Raw genomic sequence first — 19,992 nt, 5'->3', positions numbered from 1 at the left:
AGATATTTGCCATTTCCTTCTGTCTTCTTTTTTTTAACCATAGCTACTTTAATGCTGGGTTTCTACAAAGCAGAGCTGGTGAGCAGGCTGTTCCTGCTGCAGTTCTCACCATCTTCTTGCAGGAGGAAAGCACTGAGTCCCAAACCAAGGAGGAGATGAACAGGCAGAGAAAAAGGCCTGTGTGTTATATAGGAATTTCTTTGTAAGCAAGAATATTAAAAGGATGAAAATCAATTCATAATGAATTCAGGAGGTTCTCTCTACATATTTTAACTGCTTTATCTCACTGAGGAGGCACTCCAGCCTCACTAATGTACATTGTTACAGAAGCAGAGCACTCCAGCATTGATTTTTCTCTTGTAGAGGATTATGAATCAACCTGATTTAAGCAACTGAGAGTAATGGCCAGCCCTGAAAGTTGAGCCAAGCAAAGGAACTTTCTGGAGAGAAGCAGCTTTGTATCAGTGCTTTTAATTACATTTGAAGACATGTACTGTCCATTAATATTTGACCTTTAGTTATGTTTTTAAGAGGTGGCTCTATCGAAAACCAGTTATATCATGACGATGTGTGCAGAAGCTTAAACCAAAGCAATATTTTTTTCTTCTTCGCTTTCAGGAACAAGTGTGTAAATTAAAAAGCAAGTAACTGCGGCCCTGTCTCGCATCTGGAGACGCTAAAAGGATGTGATTGCACAGCGGTGTCTGTGAGGTGCAGCAACCGCAGGATTCTGGGGAGTCCCAGAGCAGCCTGGAGCTGGCAGCCCTGCAAAGCTACCTCTTTCCTATCAGCAGGACTGAGAAAAGCCGCTCCAAGGCATCCAGCACCTTCCTGTTGTGCAATACTTCTTAGGCAAGAGCAGGGAGGAAACCTCCCTCTGCAGATCCCTAAGAGCATAAATACAATCCATAGCGATGGTGTAAGCATTTAGGGCTGGAAACACAAACAAAATTGCTTGGACTTGCATTTCCCACTGTGGCCATCAGTGCTGTCTGTGATGGATGCCAAAGGCGGTGACCTTCAGAGCAGAGCTGGACAGGGTCCTTCCAGGGGTGGCAGAGTCTGCAGCTCTCCCTCCAGGACTCCCCTACCTGCCCCAAGCTGAGAAAACCCAAAGGTTCTCCTCTGGTTGTCTCCCCTTCCCTCCCTTGAAGCTTCCCAGTCTCCACACTGTCCAGATGTGCTGATATCATCCAGCAGGCCTTGCATAACTTCCCTCTCTCAAAAAAAAAATAATAATAATAATAATAAAAGTGCTGTAGTAGCAGTTCCTATGGAAATTTATTATTTTAATAAGATCTTCTGAAGTTCTCAAAACCAAACTAACAGCTGTTCAGAGACCAGTTGTTTCCTCTGAATTCATTGAGTTTCTGGGTGAACGTGGACACTTGGGATATAAATCTGAATGCTGCTAAAACAGATGCTCAGAAAACATCCAAGCCAGAAACAGTATTCTGATAAAGCTGAAAGCTGAATTTAGCAGTCGGGTCCCTGTTTTCTCTTCCTTCTGGACAGGAGGGAAAGGCTTACTGGTTTATTGCTGTGCTATTAATGGCAGCAATTAGCTTTACATGTGATGCTGGGAAACCTTTTGTGTTAGATATAGGGTCAGACTGCAGGGGTAAGCCACAGCTCACGTTAAGAAGCCTCCGCATCACATTCTGTCCTGTGCTTCCTGCCTGTCCTCTGTGGATGTCACTGCATTGCTGCTGGCTTAACCCAGTGTAAAGGAAACCTGTCCCAATATGAGGGGGGACAACAAGGCTATGGTAGGAGTCTGTATAGTGCATAAGGACCTCCCATGCTGGAAACTGAGGATCATAATGAAATCACCATGCAGCAGGTTTGAAATGAACTAAAAGGAAATATTTTCTTCACACAGAACACAACGGAACCGTAGGAGTTTACCATGAAAATCCATGAACACTAAAATCTTTCTGTTTTCAAAAGCTAGGTAACTCATGGAGGACCGCTCCATGACAAGTAACACGAACCACAATGGGATGAGCAAGGGAACTGAATGGATGGATGCACATGAGGATGCAGCGTACACCTGGACCTTGGGAAAGAGTGAGGAAGGGGAGCTGATCTTCTTGGGCAGGAATGAGTCCAAAGTCTCACGTGTCTTTTGGTTCTCAGCTTTCCTGACTGCTGCCTGACACAAACCCTCTGGGATGCCACTGAGGAGCTCATGGCATATCAGCCCTTCTTTTTTTATACAAACTACTCAGGATGGCATTTACCATGCACATGAATTTGGTAGAGAGGCTGTAGCAGAATTTTTTTCATACACAGACATCCCCAGGTATTAATCAGTCTACTTCCCTTCCTTCCTGGAAAGAGCAGAAAGCATCCTGCCTTAGGACTTCCTGGTGCATATTTTTCCATCTTATATATGGTCTTAACTTTCTATTAGACAACTCACTGGCCAGCATGACTTATGCAGACAGACTGTTTCCTTCACACTGCTCACCCAGATGCAACTCATTTCCCTACCTATCATGTGTGATGTTTCATTAAACCCCAACCACGGTCCTACAGCAGATCTGCAATATAATTGCCATAGATCTGTGCTGCCTTTCTTCATAGGTTTGCAAATGAAAGTGAGAAGTGGTTACTGCATTTGTTCACATAGAAAGCCACTGTGTGAGAGCATAATCTGTTCAGAAACTGTGACCCTGGCAGTTTTATTTATAGAAAGAAAATGGACAAGCTTTCTGGGCTGCGCAGGGAAATTCTTGTGCCTTTTCAAGTCTGGCAGGGGTGTCTTTGCAGAGGGGTGTGGGATGAGCTGTGGCAATGACACTGCTCCTCACTCGGTTTTGAATATAGCAACTGTGAAAGATGGGCGGAAAAGACTTTTGCAATTCAAATATGCTTAAGCCATCTTTCTTGAGAGAAAAACTTGAGTATATCCTTAACTTTAAAGGCAGTGTTTATGCCTTTAAGGGTAACTACAGCCTCATATGAATTTAAGCAAGCCATTGCACAATTTTCTGCGTAGTCCCTGCTTTTCCTCCAGACACGGGTTTGAAGATGAACTACAGAAGGAAGCGTATTGATCTGTCTGTGCAAAGACCTAAGCCCAGAAGGATAAGTATGGACAATTAATCCCCTGCAGCAGTGTAAAATGCTCTTAAAGAGCCCCTTACATTCCTCCTGCTTCACGTACTGACAACCGCAGAAGCCAGGCAGACAATGGGATCTGGCAGTGCTACCTGTCCTTGGGAGGAAACACTGGCTGAAGCCAACTGAACCTCCTTATGGATGTGCCGTTAGGTGGGTAGCTTCCTTCAGTGCCTCAGAATGACATGAGCAGGATTAGGGCCTATGGGAGGCATGTAGCACACAGCCCTCAAGGTGGGCTCTGTAGGAGGTTCTACATTCCCCCCACACCTGTATCCTCAACGTATTTCATCTTACTTATGTAACTAACTCCAAATCCATTTTCTTTCCAGGGTTCTCTACAGTTCTTTCGTTCTCCTCCTTGTCCCATCCACAACCCAGCTATACCTGGCATCAGTTTGCAGCTATAATCTTTTTTTTTCCATGTTTCTTTTCTTCCTCTTTTGGAGCTGCATAATACCCTCGGTCTGGAGGCCGTGGTGAGGGGTGAAGAAGTTAGAATAAGGACAAAGAAGCTGGACATATTCTTTAAATTTATCATAAAGGTTCATGTTTGGCCCTGAAAACCTTTCATATCTGAAGTCTAGCAGCAAGCAGCACCTTGCACCACAACTGCGCAGGCTGTTGCAGCCCAGTGGGAGGAAGAAGCTGGCCCAAAGCAGTCAATGACCCAGCTCACCAGAAAAGCAGATGGAGATAAACAACAAGACGTGATTTGGTGAGACTGGGAGTCATGAGACAGAAGAAGGAATAGGTTATTTCTAAAAGATTAAACGGTAAAAGGCTGCAATGCGGAGAAGTCAGTCCAAATCCATCCCAAGCTGTCAGCATGGGATAATCTGAAAAACAAATCCAAGGGCCAATCCTTCAGCTTGTTCAGGAGAACAGTGTGTAGCAGGGAAAAAGTTCTCCCCAGCGCCTTCTGGGCACACCTTGATTCAGGGATGAACTCTTGTGATGGCCCAATCTGATGTCCCTCCGGCTATGACACAGTGACACTGCCTGCTCTTTGTCCAAGGTTTGCTCCCCCATTGGATACAAGTATGTGGTAACAGGTAGATGCGAGGAAGAAGCTGAAGGGCAAATTATTTCTCCTCTGACCAAAAAGAGGACACTGTCATTTCCCTCAGGAGGTTGAAGTGGGGAAGAAAACAGCACATCTTCCAGGACAGCACCTGTCTGACAGAACAATGTAGTGACAGAAGTATCCCAAATTGGAAGGGACCCATAAGGATCACCGAGTCCAACTCCTAGCTCCACACAGGACCACTCAAAATCCAACCCCTATGCCTAAGAGTGTTGTCCAAACACTCCTTGACCTTCATCAGCTTGGGGCCATGACCACTGCCCTGGGCAGCCTGTTCCAGGGCCTGTCCACTCTCTGGTGAAGAATCTTTTCCTAACCCCCACCCTCCCCCGACACAGCCCCATGCCATTCCCTCAGGTCCTGTTGCTGTCACCAGAGAGCAGAGCTCATTGCTGCCCATCTGCTCCCCTCATGAGGAGCTGCAGGCTGCCATGAGGCCTCCCTTCCATTTCCAGTTCCTTACACTGTCCTTCCTCACAGTCAAGGATAGAGAACAGCTCTACACTATCTAAAGGCTTTCTTTGTTCCGCGGCTATTTCCAGGAGTTGCTCCTGTCCCACAGTTATAACACAGACCAGGTTCCAAAGTAAATAGCAGAGCAGGAAAGAAAAAAGGCATCCACTCACATTCATGACCTACCAGGCTGCCTATTTAACTTCTCCAACACTTCATCCTGAAGGGCAACATCTTTGTTGCCTCTCCTTACAGACACCGGTGCTCTTCAGCAAGCCCGAAGCAAAGCAGCTGATGTTACTCTTGGGGTTTAGGGGCCTGTGCTGCAGTTTGATTTAAAGCAAGGGGCCTCCGTGGGCTCAGGATAATGCCCTGAACTGGCAGACCCCAGCGTCTGATGCTGTGTGGGATCCCTCTAGCTCTCACTCTGGCTCCTTGTCTAAACCACGCGTGCTTTTCGAGCAGACCTTTGGGGAAGAGAGCTCAGGGGAGCTGCTCAGCAGAAGCCAGCCTGAGGCTGCTGCTACTCAGCCCCGGCATTAAACCTGAGAGCAAGGCACCACCTAGAGGCATATGCTCTGCAGTAAGGCTGAAAGAGAAGCACAGACAGGCTCCAGCTCTTGCCTGCCAAAACAACGATGTAGCACGGTGCCTAGAAAAAACTAAAAGCCTCAGCGTTCCCGTTTGCCTATTTCTTATTTTGTGTGAACAAGTTGAGTAGTTTGAAAAGAAATTGCAAACCTGGAATCACCTGAGAGATCGAGCTGTGTTCAGTGTGTGCTGGGAGAGGAAAATGAGCCAACAGCATGGAGTCCGGAGGGAATCTTTAACAGGAGTATAATCCAGGCAAGGTGTGCTCAGTTCACTGGAGGCTTACCCGAGGCCCTTTGTGAAAGTCCCAGACTCAAAGTTTATGCATTAAACAAATGCCATTTTTGCAGCTGCTGGTTCTCATCAGCCAGTGTATCACAACCTTTCCCTCTTGAGTAGCTGGAGCAGTCTCTACAGGCCAGAAAGGACAAGGATCATAGCACTGCTGAGGCAAAGAGCCATTTTCCTCACACAAGCCATTTCCTTTGGCACTTTGGTACTGTTCCTGCTCAGATCTACCACCCAGAACCTGGTGAACAAACGCCTCCTGAAAGCAGATCCATATGCCTCTGCTTTCTCCCTCCTCATTATCTTCCTGCCAAGCTATTCTTTTCCTTTTTACAACCTCTTTTTTCCATTGTAAACCTGTTACTGGCCTCTCCCAAGTGAGAAGTTAAGAAATAATTGCCAAGCTTGGGAAAGCAGAGTTCCATTTGTTTGTTTTGTGCCCTGGAGTATGCATCATGAAGTTTATTTCACCTCTGAAAACTGTTAGTAGTATGCAGTAGCTCTCCATAACAGTAATTATCACAACTAGAGACCATCCCTAGATCTATTTCCACCTCCGAGTTGGTATTTTCTTATGCTTGGTCTCCTTGTTCAGTCATGCACTTGAGAATAAACTCCAGTGCTCACTTTAGTACCCAGAATAGTGGCCTGCGTAGTATTTCTAATATCTCCAGGCATGCTGAAAACATCACTGCGTCCTTGCAGTGAGAGAACCACACTTCTGACAGAACTGAATAACATTCTTGATGGCCCTTCAACAAAGGACCTTTTTGCTTTAGTTGCTATTCAGTTTTTCCCAGGGACATACTCCGTAAGAGGCCACAGCAGGGTGGCCATATGCACCTGTGAACCCAAAAAAGATGAACCTCCTTCCTCAGTGTTCATAAGGCAGTGCTTCTAGAGATATTTGAAACAGCTCTGTCCCCTGCACTCTGCCATATACTGGCACCACAAAACAGGAGGCACGTCAGGGCCTTGCTCTGCAAACCACTTGAGTGTGTGCTTAAAGACGTTCACGTCAATGGGACTGGTCTTGCGGTTAACGCTGCTGAGCACAGGTTAGGAGTTCAAGTGAGCCCACCCAGCAATTTTGGCAGCTGCGTGGATTCACTGTAGGAACTGTCTCATTTGAAAGCCCCAGCAATTTATATTTCTTCCCGTGTTTCATTTTATGCTCTCTTTTGGGAGGTTCTGCGTGTGGCCCCTCGTAGAAGGGTGTTCCTCATCAGCAGCAGTTCTTGGAGATGGGCAATGCTGTCTGCCTTTGCTCTTTTCCAGGAATTTCTCATTTGCACAGTGACATGTGCAAGGTCCCAGGTGCCAGCTGATTTATTCCAAGTTTGTTTCCACTGTTTTCTCTTTTCCGCATGTATACGGTGGCACATGCAGAGCAAACTCGTGGCTGAAGCTTGTTTCCAGTAAAAGTCTCTCAACTACTAGTGCTGGAAATTCTATCTTCTTATTATAAAAGTTATCTTACACAATCCTGAACACCCCACAGGGAAAACAGGATGTTACCTCCATTAAAGATATGAGTGATGTTTATGGAGAAAGAGGAGTGGCAGTAGGAAAAACTGTGAATAGCGACTACAGCAAAAGGGCCCTTCGGTGCCCTGCCTTGTCCTTTTCCTATAACAAGGGCAGAAGAAGAAAACGAAACATGCATCTGCTAATTAACACATAGTGTAACATTCCTGGAAAAGGGAAGTGGGGATTTCTGTTTTACCTAACTCAGAACTGGTTTTCCCATGAAGATAAGTGGGTTGACTAGGTTCACTTTGCCTTGCTGCTTTTGGCATCCATTTCGCCAGGGAAGCCAGCTAGAAAAAAATATGCAAACCCTTAAGCCGTGACATATGGCCCAGTTCAAAGAGCGACTATCAGAAAGGGAAGCAAGGAGTTCTATTTCTTTCTTCCATTATGTGAAACAATACATTTTAAAATGTAGTGCCAGCTCCTCTTCTGGGAAACGGCAGTTCTGGTCACCGGTGGCTGGAGAAATTTAACAAAACTTGATGACAAAAGAAAATCTTGAAATATGAGGTCTTTGAATCATACCTCTGCTGTTCCTTATGTTTGGCTCGGACTTTCTCTAGATTGAATTTCCTTGTTTGAGGGAAAAGCATGATATTAAAGTCGGGAACAAGACTGAATGGTTAAGTCACTGCAGTTATCTATCAAGAATAAAACTTCAAGTTTTCTTGAAGGTTTTGCTTTGAGGTTTGGGCCTTCCTCACTGTTTTGTCCTCCGAAAGTAAAATCAAACTGTCCCCTCTTGGTCTCAGCCAGTTTAAAACTAGCTTCACTTTTCAGAAAGAGTATTTTCACTGGGAAAAAACAAAACAAAACCAAAATACCTTTGCAAGAACTCGAGCAAAGCTGCGCTGCTTTGTCAGCTGGCAATAAGAACCCTATCCCATGATTTATACCGTCCTCATTTCCACAAGGCTCATCCTAAACCTGTGTAGGATACAGCTGTTCCTGGCTATCTCTGTTGAAATCAGAACCAGCACTACAATTATACAGTATAATTCTGCTGGGTAGGTGGAATACATTTGTCCTTAAATAAGAAAAAAGTGTCAGTAAATACTGGGAAGGGTTGACTAATGTTGTGAGGATGAAACTAGGAGGCAATTTTAAGGCAATAGCTGCACACCTATAGGAAACTGAAGAAGCCGCATCGCTTTCTTTTGTCAAGACAAAGTAAATCTGCTTGGAGCAGATTCTGCAACAGCAGGAAGGTCTGGCTGCAGCCATCAAGCCTGCAGAGGTGTTCCTGGCACTACCAAGTCAGGGTCCGCTGGTGAAAAGCTCCTAATAGAGACGTGCCTCAAGGATGCTGAAGGAAGGCAGCTGGCCTCAGCCCTATTCACTGTATGTGTATGTCAGACACGGCAAATGCTGTTGCAGGAACCTGAAGTTTTATATTGCCCCTTCCCTGCCAGAAGTATCTCACGTTTCCCAGGCACTTTGCTCTGTGCTGGTGGATGTGCCAATGCTGCTGGCTGCATGCAAACTTGAGAACAGGCTCGTTGCTGCAACTGGAGACATGGGGTGGTGGATGTAAAGTGATCGTAGCTCAGAGGTATGGCGCTGGCAATTTAAAAGTTGCCTTTTCTGCTTTCCTGGCCATGTCAGGTAATCAAATCTCCTCTTGGCCAGTGACACCCCTGAGTAATTGCTGTAACAACTCCTTGGATCTGTGTAATCCCTGTTTTACCACAAACAAGGAGTAGATATTTTAATACGTGCAGTCTCTTTAAATGTAAGAGAGTGTCCAAGACAATAGGAGAGCTTCTGAATTGTATTCATTTTTGTTTATCTTGCTTTATCTGCAGCTTTTCTCCTCAGACAGCTTTTGGTATAATTTGTTCAAGCTGAAATCGGGTGCAAGAAACAGCTGGAGTGTGTTTAATGTAATATTTCCTCGCAAAGCTGCCTTCTCTGGGAGAGACAAGGTCAGATAAAGACTAGGAACTGGCAGCTGGAGAGACGCAGTCAGCATTTCTTTAACCAGCAAAGCAGGCCCTGCTCAAAAAAAGAAATGACAGACACAAGCATCTGCCCATATGGACAGAGTAAAGCTTTAGTGATTGGAGCTCTGGTACATACAAGGCTACTTTCCTACCCACCTTGCAAGCAACAGAGCTAACAGATCTGGGAGTAAAGCAAACATTTGGAATATGTAAGGAAAGAAAAACAAGACCATACCTATGGCTCAGGCTGTGTCTCTGTGTTCCCTGATATATGCTTGTTGTCTCACAAAGCAGTGGAACTGGCAAGGTTGCTCACCTAACTCCACTCAAAATGGAGGTGTAAAAACAGCCCCAGAGGGGCTGTGGCAAGAGGACTGCACTGTAAAGGAAGTTCAACATCATTCTTGGAACAATACATTTGCTAATTGCCTTAATTTCAGCAAGGCTTTTAGGCACAAAGGAAAGGGTAGAGCCAGCTAGATCTCAAAGTTCTACTAAGTTGAGTCTTCGGAGACAGTCCCATGCAGAGGTGGAGCAAAGCTGCATAATAGGTGGAAAAACACCAGGCATGTGAAAAGAACCACAAAAAGTCAATTAAACTCATGGATCCAAACAAGTGTCTCTGAGTGAGTTGCACGAAATGAAGATCTTGCAAATGCTTCCTGAGCACAGCAACATAGAATCCAGGAGACATAAAATCAAAAGAGCTAAAAACTGAGTTTCGACAAGCAAACCTCTGTATACTGGAGGGGGCAGGATTCAGGTTTGGGGAGCTTAGTTCATTTCTCCACCTTTCCAGCGATTTAGCAAGGGATCATGGACAGGTCACTGACTCAGACTCACCCCCAGCTAACTCTAGACCGTTTAAGGATGATGCCTAAATTTAGGGCATCAGCATCTTAGGCCTCTTTCTATCGTCAAAGGAAAGCCAGGAGTTTTCTAGAGGGCAATTCAGGTGAGCTAAGGTATTCATCTACTTTAGAAACTATAGCAGAATATCTCTCGTTAGGCTGAGTGCTGGTCTCCTTGTTTCAAATCCCAACTCTGATTATGAGGATGAATTCTTCGACAAAAAGGTAGAAGAGGTGCTTGCATTAAAGACCCTGAAATGCTCCAATGAAGATGATCCATCGGATAGTTGTGCACTGCTGTTAGTGATTTGCTTAGGAAGATTTTCCAAATTGATGCTTTATTTTTGACTTCCTCACAAGCCAGACATGCCAAGACATAAGTAAATAAACCTTATGAAGCACATTTTCTTCTAACCATTATTTGCAAATAAGTACTCTGTCATATGTTGCTGCATTCACAGAAGAGGTTGTATATAGAACCAGATCTGGTTTTGTACAAATGACAATTTCTGTTATTTTCCTTTACTTCACTAAGTCCTTCTGTTGCAGTCTTTGAACAGATCTCTTGTATTTACTGATGACAGTCCTCACTGTAGTTAAATCCTTCCTTGTGTGCCCATTCTTAACAGGCTGATTATCAAAACATGTAACTTTTTTGCATCTTTTCACAATTCTAGAAGACAAAAGTCATACCGCTGGTATTTTGACTTGCAATGGACCTCCAGACTATGTAGAAATACATCTCTTCTTGTCTCAAAACAGAGTCCAAGCATAGCTCTGAAAATATGTATCTGTCCTACTGGATCGGACTATTCATCCCAGCACATTGTGTCCAACACAGGCAGTGCTGGACGTGTCTGCAAGAGCAAAATGTATGTCAGTTCAGAAAATGAAATCCAAGTTAAGCTCCACAGCAGATCCAGTTTATAATAGAAAAGAGCTAGGACCCCATATCCTCTGGGGCCTCTGCATGCAACCACACCCAAAGCCTGAGAGAAAGGGCTTTGGTTCCCTGCCCCATGTTACATCCACAGGGCTTAACCTTGTGCCTGTCTCCTGCTATGATACTTGCTGCTCCTGCCCAAGAGCAAGTGGATTCAGTAGAGGACCAAAACAAGAGGAGCTCCTACAGCTTGCTGGGACAGGAGATAGCCCAGCACCTTCCACACCCACAGCTCACCTCAGTGGCAAGTGGACATACTTCTTCCCATGACATCCAGAGGCAGGTGGCTAAAGTAGGGGGAAAGTCCCTGTTAACTCTCACCTAAAAGAATCCTTTTTCCCTACTGTCTAAAACTTGGCCTGGCTTCCAGTGACAGTTTCCCTGACACTTCCAGTTCTTTGTTGTGGAAATTACAGGCAGGAGGAAGGTTTTACAAGGGTGTCTCTGACACCTGAATCTTTGTAAACCATCCTTTTTGTGTTTCTAGTAATAGCAATTTAAGCCCTGGGAGAAACTGTGACCTTTGCTCAGTAAAGTTGATTTTCTCCTCTATTTGAGCTCTGTGCCGTTTCGATTTCCGCTCTGACCGTGTTCTGGCTGCTTGCTTTCTTTTACAGCACTTTACAATAATTATAACTGTTGTAATTAAATCTATCAAGTCATTTCAAGCCCCTTCAGCAAGGAGGACCCGACCTCCTCTAATTTTAAATAAACATAAACATGGTTGGAAGCAAAACCTGGACAACTCTGACAGCCTGTCCTCAGCTTCACCTTCACACTAGCTTGCACACAGTAGTCTCACTTATTCTTGACCCAACTTTGCCATGGAGATATAGCAAGTGATATCCAAAAGGTGTGCAAAACAGGGAAAAGCCCATCACAGAAATGGCTTTTTCCTCCTTTTCAAGCCTGGATGCTTTCTTGTGCAACTTGCTGCAAGGAACCTGCTTTAGCTGGGGGTTGTACTCGATGATCTCCAGGGGTCCCTTCCAACCCCTATGGTTCTGTGACTCAGGGAAATTACATGTCACTCTCAGGGCCCCAAATAGCAGAAGTATCTGGTAAAGGGAATTAGATACTTTGTAGGCTGGGTAGTGACAAACGAGAATAAGGCCATTTCCCAGAAGGCAAGACTAGTTAGCTCTTTAATTTGGATGTTATGTAAGGCAGGAAGGGGACTCTTCCCTTTCCTCTTTGTGTAAGATGAGACTGCTAAAGGGAAAAAATACTGTGAGAGAGTCAGTCAGTGAGGTAAAGGGACACCTAATGCAACTTTCAATTAATTGAGAATTGTGTTTCAAATCTGCAGAAAACAGCATGTTGCTTCCCTTGTTCCCTGGTCAGAAAGGCACAGTTTTACAATCTCCTTTTATTGTTTCACTGATAAGCAGCCATTTCAGATTTCTGACACCATACAAAATGTCCTTCAGAAATTCCAGTCAGCGCCGCGGCCTTTCCAGCTGGAACATTAAGCCAGATCCTGGCTGGCTAGCTAAGTTTTCTCACCATTACAAAGTGCCATAGCTGTGGCAGGTACTTGCACTGGAAAGGGAAAAGGTAGCTTCCAAATGGGCAGCAGTGCAAACACAGAGCTAACGTTCAGAGCTTTGGGGCAAACTGGCTTGGCATTCACCAGAACAACCTGCTGAGCATAACTTTGTATTATAGTGCGTGACTCTGCGCTTTCATTTCACAAACACTGACTGCTAGGCAAAGTTTAGTCCTATTCTGCTTATTTTGTAAGATCCCTACTGTGACTTATACGGATGCCCACTGTAAATAGCAACAAAATGAGCAAATCTTCCTATTTTGGCAAAAGTTCCTGAAAATGTTTCTGTGTGGTACACAGCTGGTACTTTCCTGCAACCAAAGAGAGTTCAGGGTTACCCCTTCCAGTGGAAGCCCATCTCCTGTCATGGTATTTCCCTTGGTAACCCTCTTCTGCACCACTTGCAAGTGAATGTAAGTTAGTTTTTGCATTCCTCTAACAAGCAACGGGCTTGCTTGATTCCAGTTAGTCTCAGGACCTGAAAGCAGAGCAGAAATCGCTGCAGCAGAGGATGTGGAGCTCCAACAACAATATTTATGAATCCTTACCAAAAAAAATGCTCGAAGATGTTTCTGTTTTCTCAAGAAAAGAACAGAAAAAGAATAGAAAAAGAAAAAGGGAAAGAACCTTCAGAGCTCCCCAGGATATCATGTTTGTGCTTTGTTACTCAAAGGAAACGTGTGTCATTTTTAACACCTATCAAAATGCTTTCCTAACAAGGCACTTTGACAAAGAAGCAAATATCTGACATTGACATGAGTCACTTTGGCTTCATGTGCACATCTTAGAAAGAGAAACCTCAGGAAAATACATATATATTCTTAAGTAAGAGCTGGCATGAAACAGAGTTCCTAAGTGACAGGCCTGGAAAGGCCGTGCCTATTTTATACAGAAACGATCGCTATCTTTCAACCCACATAACTGCATTGCATTTTTTCCTTTCTTAACACCAAGCAAACAGAACAAAACAGAACAAAAACCCAGCTGATTTCTTTCCCTACTTGCAAATACTGATAAAGTTTATTATTTCAGTTGGCTAGGATTCGTTTTTATTTGTAGCTAGGTGACCTCTGCTGGTAGATTCTTATCATTACTGTAATAGTTCACACACTCGGGCACAGATACAGCGATATCCCACAGGGTAAGCACTGCCCTGTGTGGACAAGACGACACAATACATAAGCAGATACAATTCCAGCTCTGAGAAACAGACTCCCACACTGGAAAGGTGTAAGCAACCATATAGCCCGGATTACTCCACTCACAGCAGCCTTCGAGAGCAGTCCTTAGAGAACCGCATACAAAAAAGCTACAAGCACTTCAGCTGAGGGTTTAGCTAACATTCCAGTTTATTCAACGTCACGGTGGAAATGCCGAGTATTGCTCAGAAGGCCCCCAAAATTTCATCCCCGCAGGTTATGGCAAAGGGAGGACTCGTCTCCACTTGCGTTCCTTTCTTGCTCTCGTCCCACGTGCCAACAGCCCCTGCTGGAGAAAGCTCAGCAGCAACGCAGGCTTTTCTTCTGACTCAGCACAGCTGCCGACGCTCCGTCCGCTACAATACAGCGGCACAGAATAACACCACACCGAAAAAAAAAAAAAACACGGGCATTCACCTGAGGCAAAACAATGCGGCTCGCAGCTCGCAGCCTCGGTCTTTGTGATACCCAAGGTCACTCCTATTCTCGCAGCACAGTGCGAGGAAATACCACAAATACCGAGAAGGCCTTATCTGTTTATCAGAGGTGGAAGCGGCACGCTCTCCGGGGCTGCAGCTCCGCGCAGGAGCTCGAGTTCGTCCCCGCAGCTCCCCAGAGCCCGGGTTTGGAGCCCGCACAGTGCTCGGCGCGCTCCACACGCGGTGTGCGTTCACCGTGACATTGCACTGACGAGGCAGCGGGTGTGAAGCTGCTGAAAAAGCCGCGTCCCCGCGGCGTGCACCAAGGGTTCGCCCCCTCCTGACCCACATCCCTGGCGTTAGGCTCTCAGACCCCAGGCAGCGCGATACCACCGCTGGGCCCGAGGGGCATCCCGACGACACTTCCGCACCGCAGCCCCGCTGCCAGCACCACAACCGCGCTGAGGGCGGGGCGGCTCCCGCCCGCAGGTGTGAGGTGTGAGGTGTGTGGCGCGGGGCGGCCGTGCGCCCTCTGCCGCCCCCGGCCCGGCTCGGCCCGACCCGGTGCCCCCCTCAGCCCCCCCCCGCCGCTCGCCGCCGGCGCTCTGAAGTTCGCATGCGATTTCCTCCCCGGGCCGGCCTTATCTCGGGCCGCACGTTGCCGCGCGGTGACTAATAGCGGCACAACATTGTCTCGGGATAAAATAGCGCCGGGGCTGTTTACCCGCTCCATGGGGGTTCGCTATAAAAGGGCGCCGGGGACCGCCGCGCCAGCCAGACGCGCCGTGCCGCCCCGAGCCGCCGCCTGCCCCTGCGCCCCGCCGCCAGCGGGAGCCAGCGCCCCGCCGGCCACAGGAGAAGCCTCGTCCCTCCTCCCTCCCCGCTCCTCGGCTCTCTCTTAAACCCGTCTCGCCTCCCTCTCCCGCCGCCCGCTATGGATTGCAGCCGCCTGTTCCTCCCGCTGCTCGTCGCGCTGTGCCCGGCGCTGCTGCCGGCAGGTAGGTGCCGTAACCTCGCACGGGGGACCGGGGCCGGGCGGCGGGGCCGAGCCGGGTGCTGAGCCGCTACCGCTCCCTCCGCAGCACCCGGAGCCGAAGTGAACGCCGCATCGCCGCCGTCCCCCGCTGCCGCTTCGCACCGCCGAGCCCGGCGCTGCTCCTGTTCGTCGCTGCTGGACGAGGAGTGCGTGTATTTCTGCCACCTGGATATCATCTGGATCAACACCCCCGAGTGAGTGCCCCGCTGGGCTGGGGGAGAGGAGGGTGGTGGTGGTGGTGGGATGGGAGCTTGGGAACGCAACAGAAAGGGGACAGTGATATTTCTGTGCACGGGCTCTCCTGCTTCTTCGCCCCACCTGCTGCTTTCCCGCTGAGTTCAGCAGCGAGCCGGCTCGCTAGGAGAACACAGAGGGGATCTGAGCACTCAGGCTGAGCAAAGCGCCCCTCGTTGCCCTAATGCACCTGTGCTCTGTCGAAGGTGCAGCCTATGGAGTGGTTTTGCCAGCCTGCCTTTGCATGAGCGTTTTCTCAGGCTTCTTAAGTAAGAATAAGCTTAAATAGGAATAAGTTTCTTTCTCTTGCTTGCACACGAGGTGGCTCCTCACCACCTCCTGCAGCGCTTTGCTGCAGAGCAATGTGCTCACAGTGTTATGAGCTGTGTCTTCTTCTGTCATCTTCAGGCTGGACGTGGCTCTGGGCAGCCTGATCTAGTTATTGGCGACCCTGTACATAGCAGGGGGGTTGAAACTCAATGATTATTGTGGTCCTTTTCAACTCAGGCTGTTCTATGATTCTGTGATCTTCTCCCCTCCCCCAGAAAAAAAGAAAAACTGGGGAGCAAGAGCCTCTGTAATGCCAGCTTTGGCGATCTGCACTACCATTCTGAGTGGAGAGGATCTGTGTTTTTATTGCTTCTTTCAGCATTGGCAGTTACCAAAGTTCAAAGAGATGAGGATTTATTGCTTTTTATCACACAGGGAGGGATAGCAGCCTTATGAAATCACAATTAGAAGGTCATTAGCTGTGCTAGTAGCCACTCTAATTACTGTGTTGCGGGATCATCAGAAGTAGTCGCATGGAAATTATGACCAACAAGACATTCCCAATTCCACAACCTTTACTCATGCTATCAATCCCATTGATAAGATTGCCTGCTATTCCAAACCCACAAAATTATTGGGGTGACTTTCATGTTGTCTCTTTGATCATAGGAAGACTGTTCCCTATGGTCTTGGAGGCCCTTCTCGGTCCAGAAGATCACTGAAGGACATAATGCCAGAGATGCTTGCTGGAGCCAGCAGCAGATGCCGATGTGCCAGCCAGAGAGACAAGAAATGTCTGAACTTCTGCCAGACGGGAAAAGATCTCTGGTGCGTCTATTGTTGCTACTCTTTATAAGGCAGCGTGTGTGAATAGGGCTGGACTGTGGTAGACTTACTCATTTTGGCACTTGCTGAGTGGATAATCTCCCCAGAGCCTTGCCTCCTACCTTGGCGCTCACGATGCTATGATACACTCTATGGTTTGGCCCAGTAAGGTTGCTTATTGCATGCCTTGAGGAGTGGTTGGTGAGACACCTCACCTTGTGGACTGCAGACTTGTTTTTTGTTTTAACAGCACCACCTTTTCCCTTTTAACAGGGCTCAGTCCACAGCAGAGAAAACCTCACGTCACCGCAACAAAGCTGGTGGTTGCATTGGACCTAAATGCATGAACCAACAGTTTGTTGACAGCAGGAAAATGAAGAGGTGAGTTTTTTCTCATCCTGCTGTAGTTCCCCAGGGTAGCACTGTAGGGTGCATAGTTCTCCCCCATTTGGGTCAACACAAGCTTAGCTGTTGATTGCAGATGGAGAGTTTTTTGGGAATCGGTGAGGATCTTCTCAGGGCTTTGTTCATGCATTGGATCCTTTGCTTGAAAGGACAAGAGTACCAAACTCTGCTTGGTGTTACCCATCTGCTTAGAGGGAGCAAACTCATATTTAAGACAACTATAAAATAATTAAATTATGAAAGAAATAATAGAACTCGGTATTCTAGTATGTTCAGATGTTATCTCAATTACTTAAAAATATGTCCCAGCTATTCTATCATGAAATGGAGTCTGGCTACCTTTTTTTGGATGCTTTCCTCCATCCTACTGGGTGAAGAAAGTCTATCAGGATGTTCAAGAGGACGAGGAGAAATGGTGATAGGACAAGGGGGAATGATTTCAAACTAAAAGATGGGAGATTTAGGTTGGGTATAAGGGAAAAGATTTTCACACTAAGAGTGGTGAGGCGTGGGAACAGGTTGTTCAGAGAGATGATGGATGCCCCATCCCTGGAGACATTCAAGGTCAAAATGGACAGGGCTCTGAGCAACCTGATGTAGCTGTAAGCATCCCTGTTCGTTGCGGGGGAGTTGGACAGGATGGCCTCTAAGGGTCCCTTCCAACTCAAACCATTCTATGATTCATTATATCTGTTGTTCTGGCTGATGTGGCTAGTTTCCTGGAATGCAGGAGGCAGGTTTCCACCTGCTGTATCATTTACGTTGTCTGATTAAATGTATGCACTGTGAGTACAGGATTCTAGCAATGGAAATGACAGCAAAAAGGTTGAGGAAAGGGAAGAGGAAAGTTAAATGAATATTTGAACCCAATTTAATATCTGAAACTAAGAGTATATTTTAAGACTGCCCTTCAAGATTCATGCATTAAAAAAATTGAGTGGTGGTAGGTGGCAGTATCACTGTACAGTGAAGTTCAGAGGTGCACGCATGCATTGGCTTTGGTACTTTTATGAACCCCACAGCGGTTGGAAGTCAGTTTTGGAGCTGAGCATTGGTACAGCTGTGTCACCGTTGGTGTTCAATCTTCAGCCCTAAGCCTGTGTGAAAGCACAGTGTATGCAAAAGCTCTTCCATATAAACATAGATTCTCAAGTGCTACTTTGGAAAGGAAAGTGGAGTTTATGCTAGCAGGCAGCCTGATGATTTTGAGTGATACTTGGGCCCCAGAGGTCTTAAATCATTTCTGAAGATGGGGCTTATGTCTTGAAAAAATGCACCCATTCACTGGGACTGGGTCACTTTTACCTAAAAGCAATAAAACAGCTGAAAAGTGTAACACTGAAGACCTCTTGGTTGGATGCCCTATTTAAGGGCATCTTGGGCACTTAAATTTAGATGAACATTTCAACTTCTTTTAACGTTTGAGTTGAAATTCTGAATGACATATTATTTAAATTGGTTTAAGTAGGTGTAACCATGACAGATGCGTAGCAGTCATTGGTTTCTGAGGACCCTGTGACAAAAATTGAGACTGAGGTTTATTTCACAGGCTGCTGAATGTGTGCACGCTGAAGATGCATCTTCATTACTGTAACAATAAGAATATATTTCTTATCTTTTCAGGCTGGAGGCTGTTGGTAACAGTATCAAAGCTTCCTTCAGTATTGCAAAGCTGAAAGCTGAGCTCCAGAAAGGACGGAAGCTGAAACATAACAGGGCAAGCAAAAGGCAAAGCATCTGGAAAAGCCTGAAAACATTCTAGTGGGAGGATCACCCCGTCTTTCTTCATTATGTTTGCTGTTAAAGCATCACCAGAATTCTTTGACTTTTAACATTCCACAATGGCAAAGGGCCTATCTGTCCAACTGTTTGTGCAGCAGGACAAAACGCTGAGGAAGTCCCATATTTGGAGCTATAAAAGCAAAGGATTTCATCCTATCGGAATTCAGATGAATGGGGAGAAGGGAAATCCACAGTAATATACCTTAAAAGTCATCGTTCTGAAGAAACATTTGAATATCGCTACTGGAATGTTACCCATCAGCTGGGCAGCTTTCAGGGTCTACATAAAAAGCATTTTGCAAGGAAGACCTGACTGATGTACTTAGAAAGGACAGAAAGAAAGATCTGAGTGGACAAACATCGAAGTAAAAACTGTTACTTCTTGATTAAAATGCAAAAATGAAAGCCGCAGTGCTACTCTTATCAGGACTTACTGCATATATACATGTCTACCTCGCATACTGTTTGTTGCACTCCTGCTAGAGTATTTTTATACCTTGTTATTGCCTTAACTAATCAGCTGCAACCCTTTGCCTTTTTTCAGAAGTCTAGTTTACTTGTACAACCAGAGTTATCTGAATGTGGGTTAGATGCTGTGCTTGTTCACATAGCCAAAGTCTTTTGCCTTTGGATACCAAAGGGCCATTCAGCAGAAAATAAATGTTGGAAGGCACTGATAGGTTTCCCATAACAAGGATATCTGGCTAACAAGTTCTAATAATAGAGATTGTTGTGTCTTACACACCGCCAAAACAGCACTGGAGTGGAGCTGTACCAGATACTGTTGTGAGATTCATTCAGTGCCTTGTTTGGTAGAAACAGTAGGGACAAAGGGTTGTTTTAAATTATGTCAAAAGGCTAATATTGGGTGAATGTTTATGGCAGTGAATTTGTTCACGTTGTTGAATTTGCTGACAGGTTTGGTTGAATTTTACATGCTTAATTTTTTTTTTTGTATTTATATTTACACAAGTTCTTCATTATATTTACCATGTTGAATACACATTGAAGCAGGCCATATTGGTCTATGCGTGTTTTATGTATTTCTGTATGAAATTGGGAAATGCTCTATGCCTATCGAGGTAAATGTCTTCAGAAATAAATATTTTTAATTACTGTATTGGCTTGTTTTCAGTGTGCCCTGCTTTTTCTGTGCACTGTGCCTCCATAGTGGTGGAGGCAGGCTGCCCCATGTATGAAGCTGACCTAGGTGAACTCTGTGCTCATGATTGCCTTTCTGTCAGAGTAGCAAAATCCCAGCATGGGCAGTTTGTGCCAGGCCTATGCCAGATTTGAGACAACAGACAGCACTTGCTCTAGCTGAAATCTTCCACATAAAAAATTCCCGATGAACTTGAGTTGGCCAGATGAGTTCAGACTGCTCTTCCATGTCGCTGATGCCATTTTTCATCCAATGTTGAATATACTGCACTGTTAAAATATTGCCAATAAGGGTTG

The 19,992-nt window shown here is 45.9% G+C and overlaps 1 protein-coding gene across 1 annotated transcript; it reads left to right on the top strand.

The window, feature by feature from the left end:
- The first annotated feature begins 14,754 nt into the window (after positions 1-14,754).
- On the top strand, positions 14,755-19,654 carry EDN1 (endothelin 1). Its single transcript, XM_418943.6, has 5 exons — positions 14,755-14,980; positions 15,065-15,212; positions 16,192-16,350; positions 16,621-16,728; positions 18,376-19,654. Exons 1-5 carry the CDS (start codon positions 14,917-14,919, stop codon positions 18,512-18,514), a joined length of 618 nt encoding a protein of 205 aa, XP_418943.2. The 5' UTR covers positions 14,755-14,916; the 3' UTR covers positions 18,515-19,654.
- The last annotated feature ends 338 nt before the right edge of the window (positions 19,655-19,992 follow it).

Source organism: Gallus gallus, chromosome 2 (assembly GCF_016699485.2).
Source record: "Gallus gallus isolate bGalGal1 chromosome 2, bGalGal1.mat.broiler.GRCg7b, whole genome shotgun sequence".
Classification (NCBI taxonomy): Eukaryota; Metazoa; Chordata; class Aves; order Galliformes; family Phasianidae; genus Gallus; species Gallus gallus.
The sequence above is the reverse complement of the archived record's forward strand: the minus strand, read 5'-3'. Positions and strand labels throughout refer to the sequence as shown.

What these genes read in the sequence shown, in the direction of transcription:
- EDN1 (XM_418943.6), top strand. Translation starts at nt 14,917, where the DNA reads ATGGATTGCAGCCGCCTGTTCCTCCCGCTGCTCGTCGCGCTGTGCCCG. An exon ending in CAGACGGGAAAAGATCTCTG is followed by an intron (nt 16,351 to 16,620) that starts GTGCGTCTATTG and finishes CCCTTTTAACAG; the next exon opens with GGCTCAGTCCACAGCAGAGA. An exon ending in GACAGCAGGAAAATGAAGAG is followed by an intron (nt 16,729 to 18,375) that starts GTGAGTTTTTTC and finishes TTATCTTTTCAG; the next exon opens with GCTGGAGGCTGTTGGTAACA.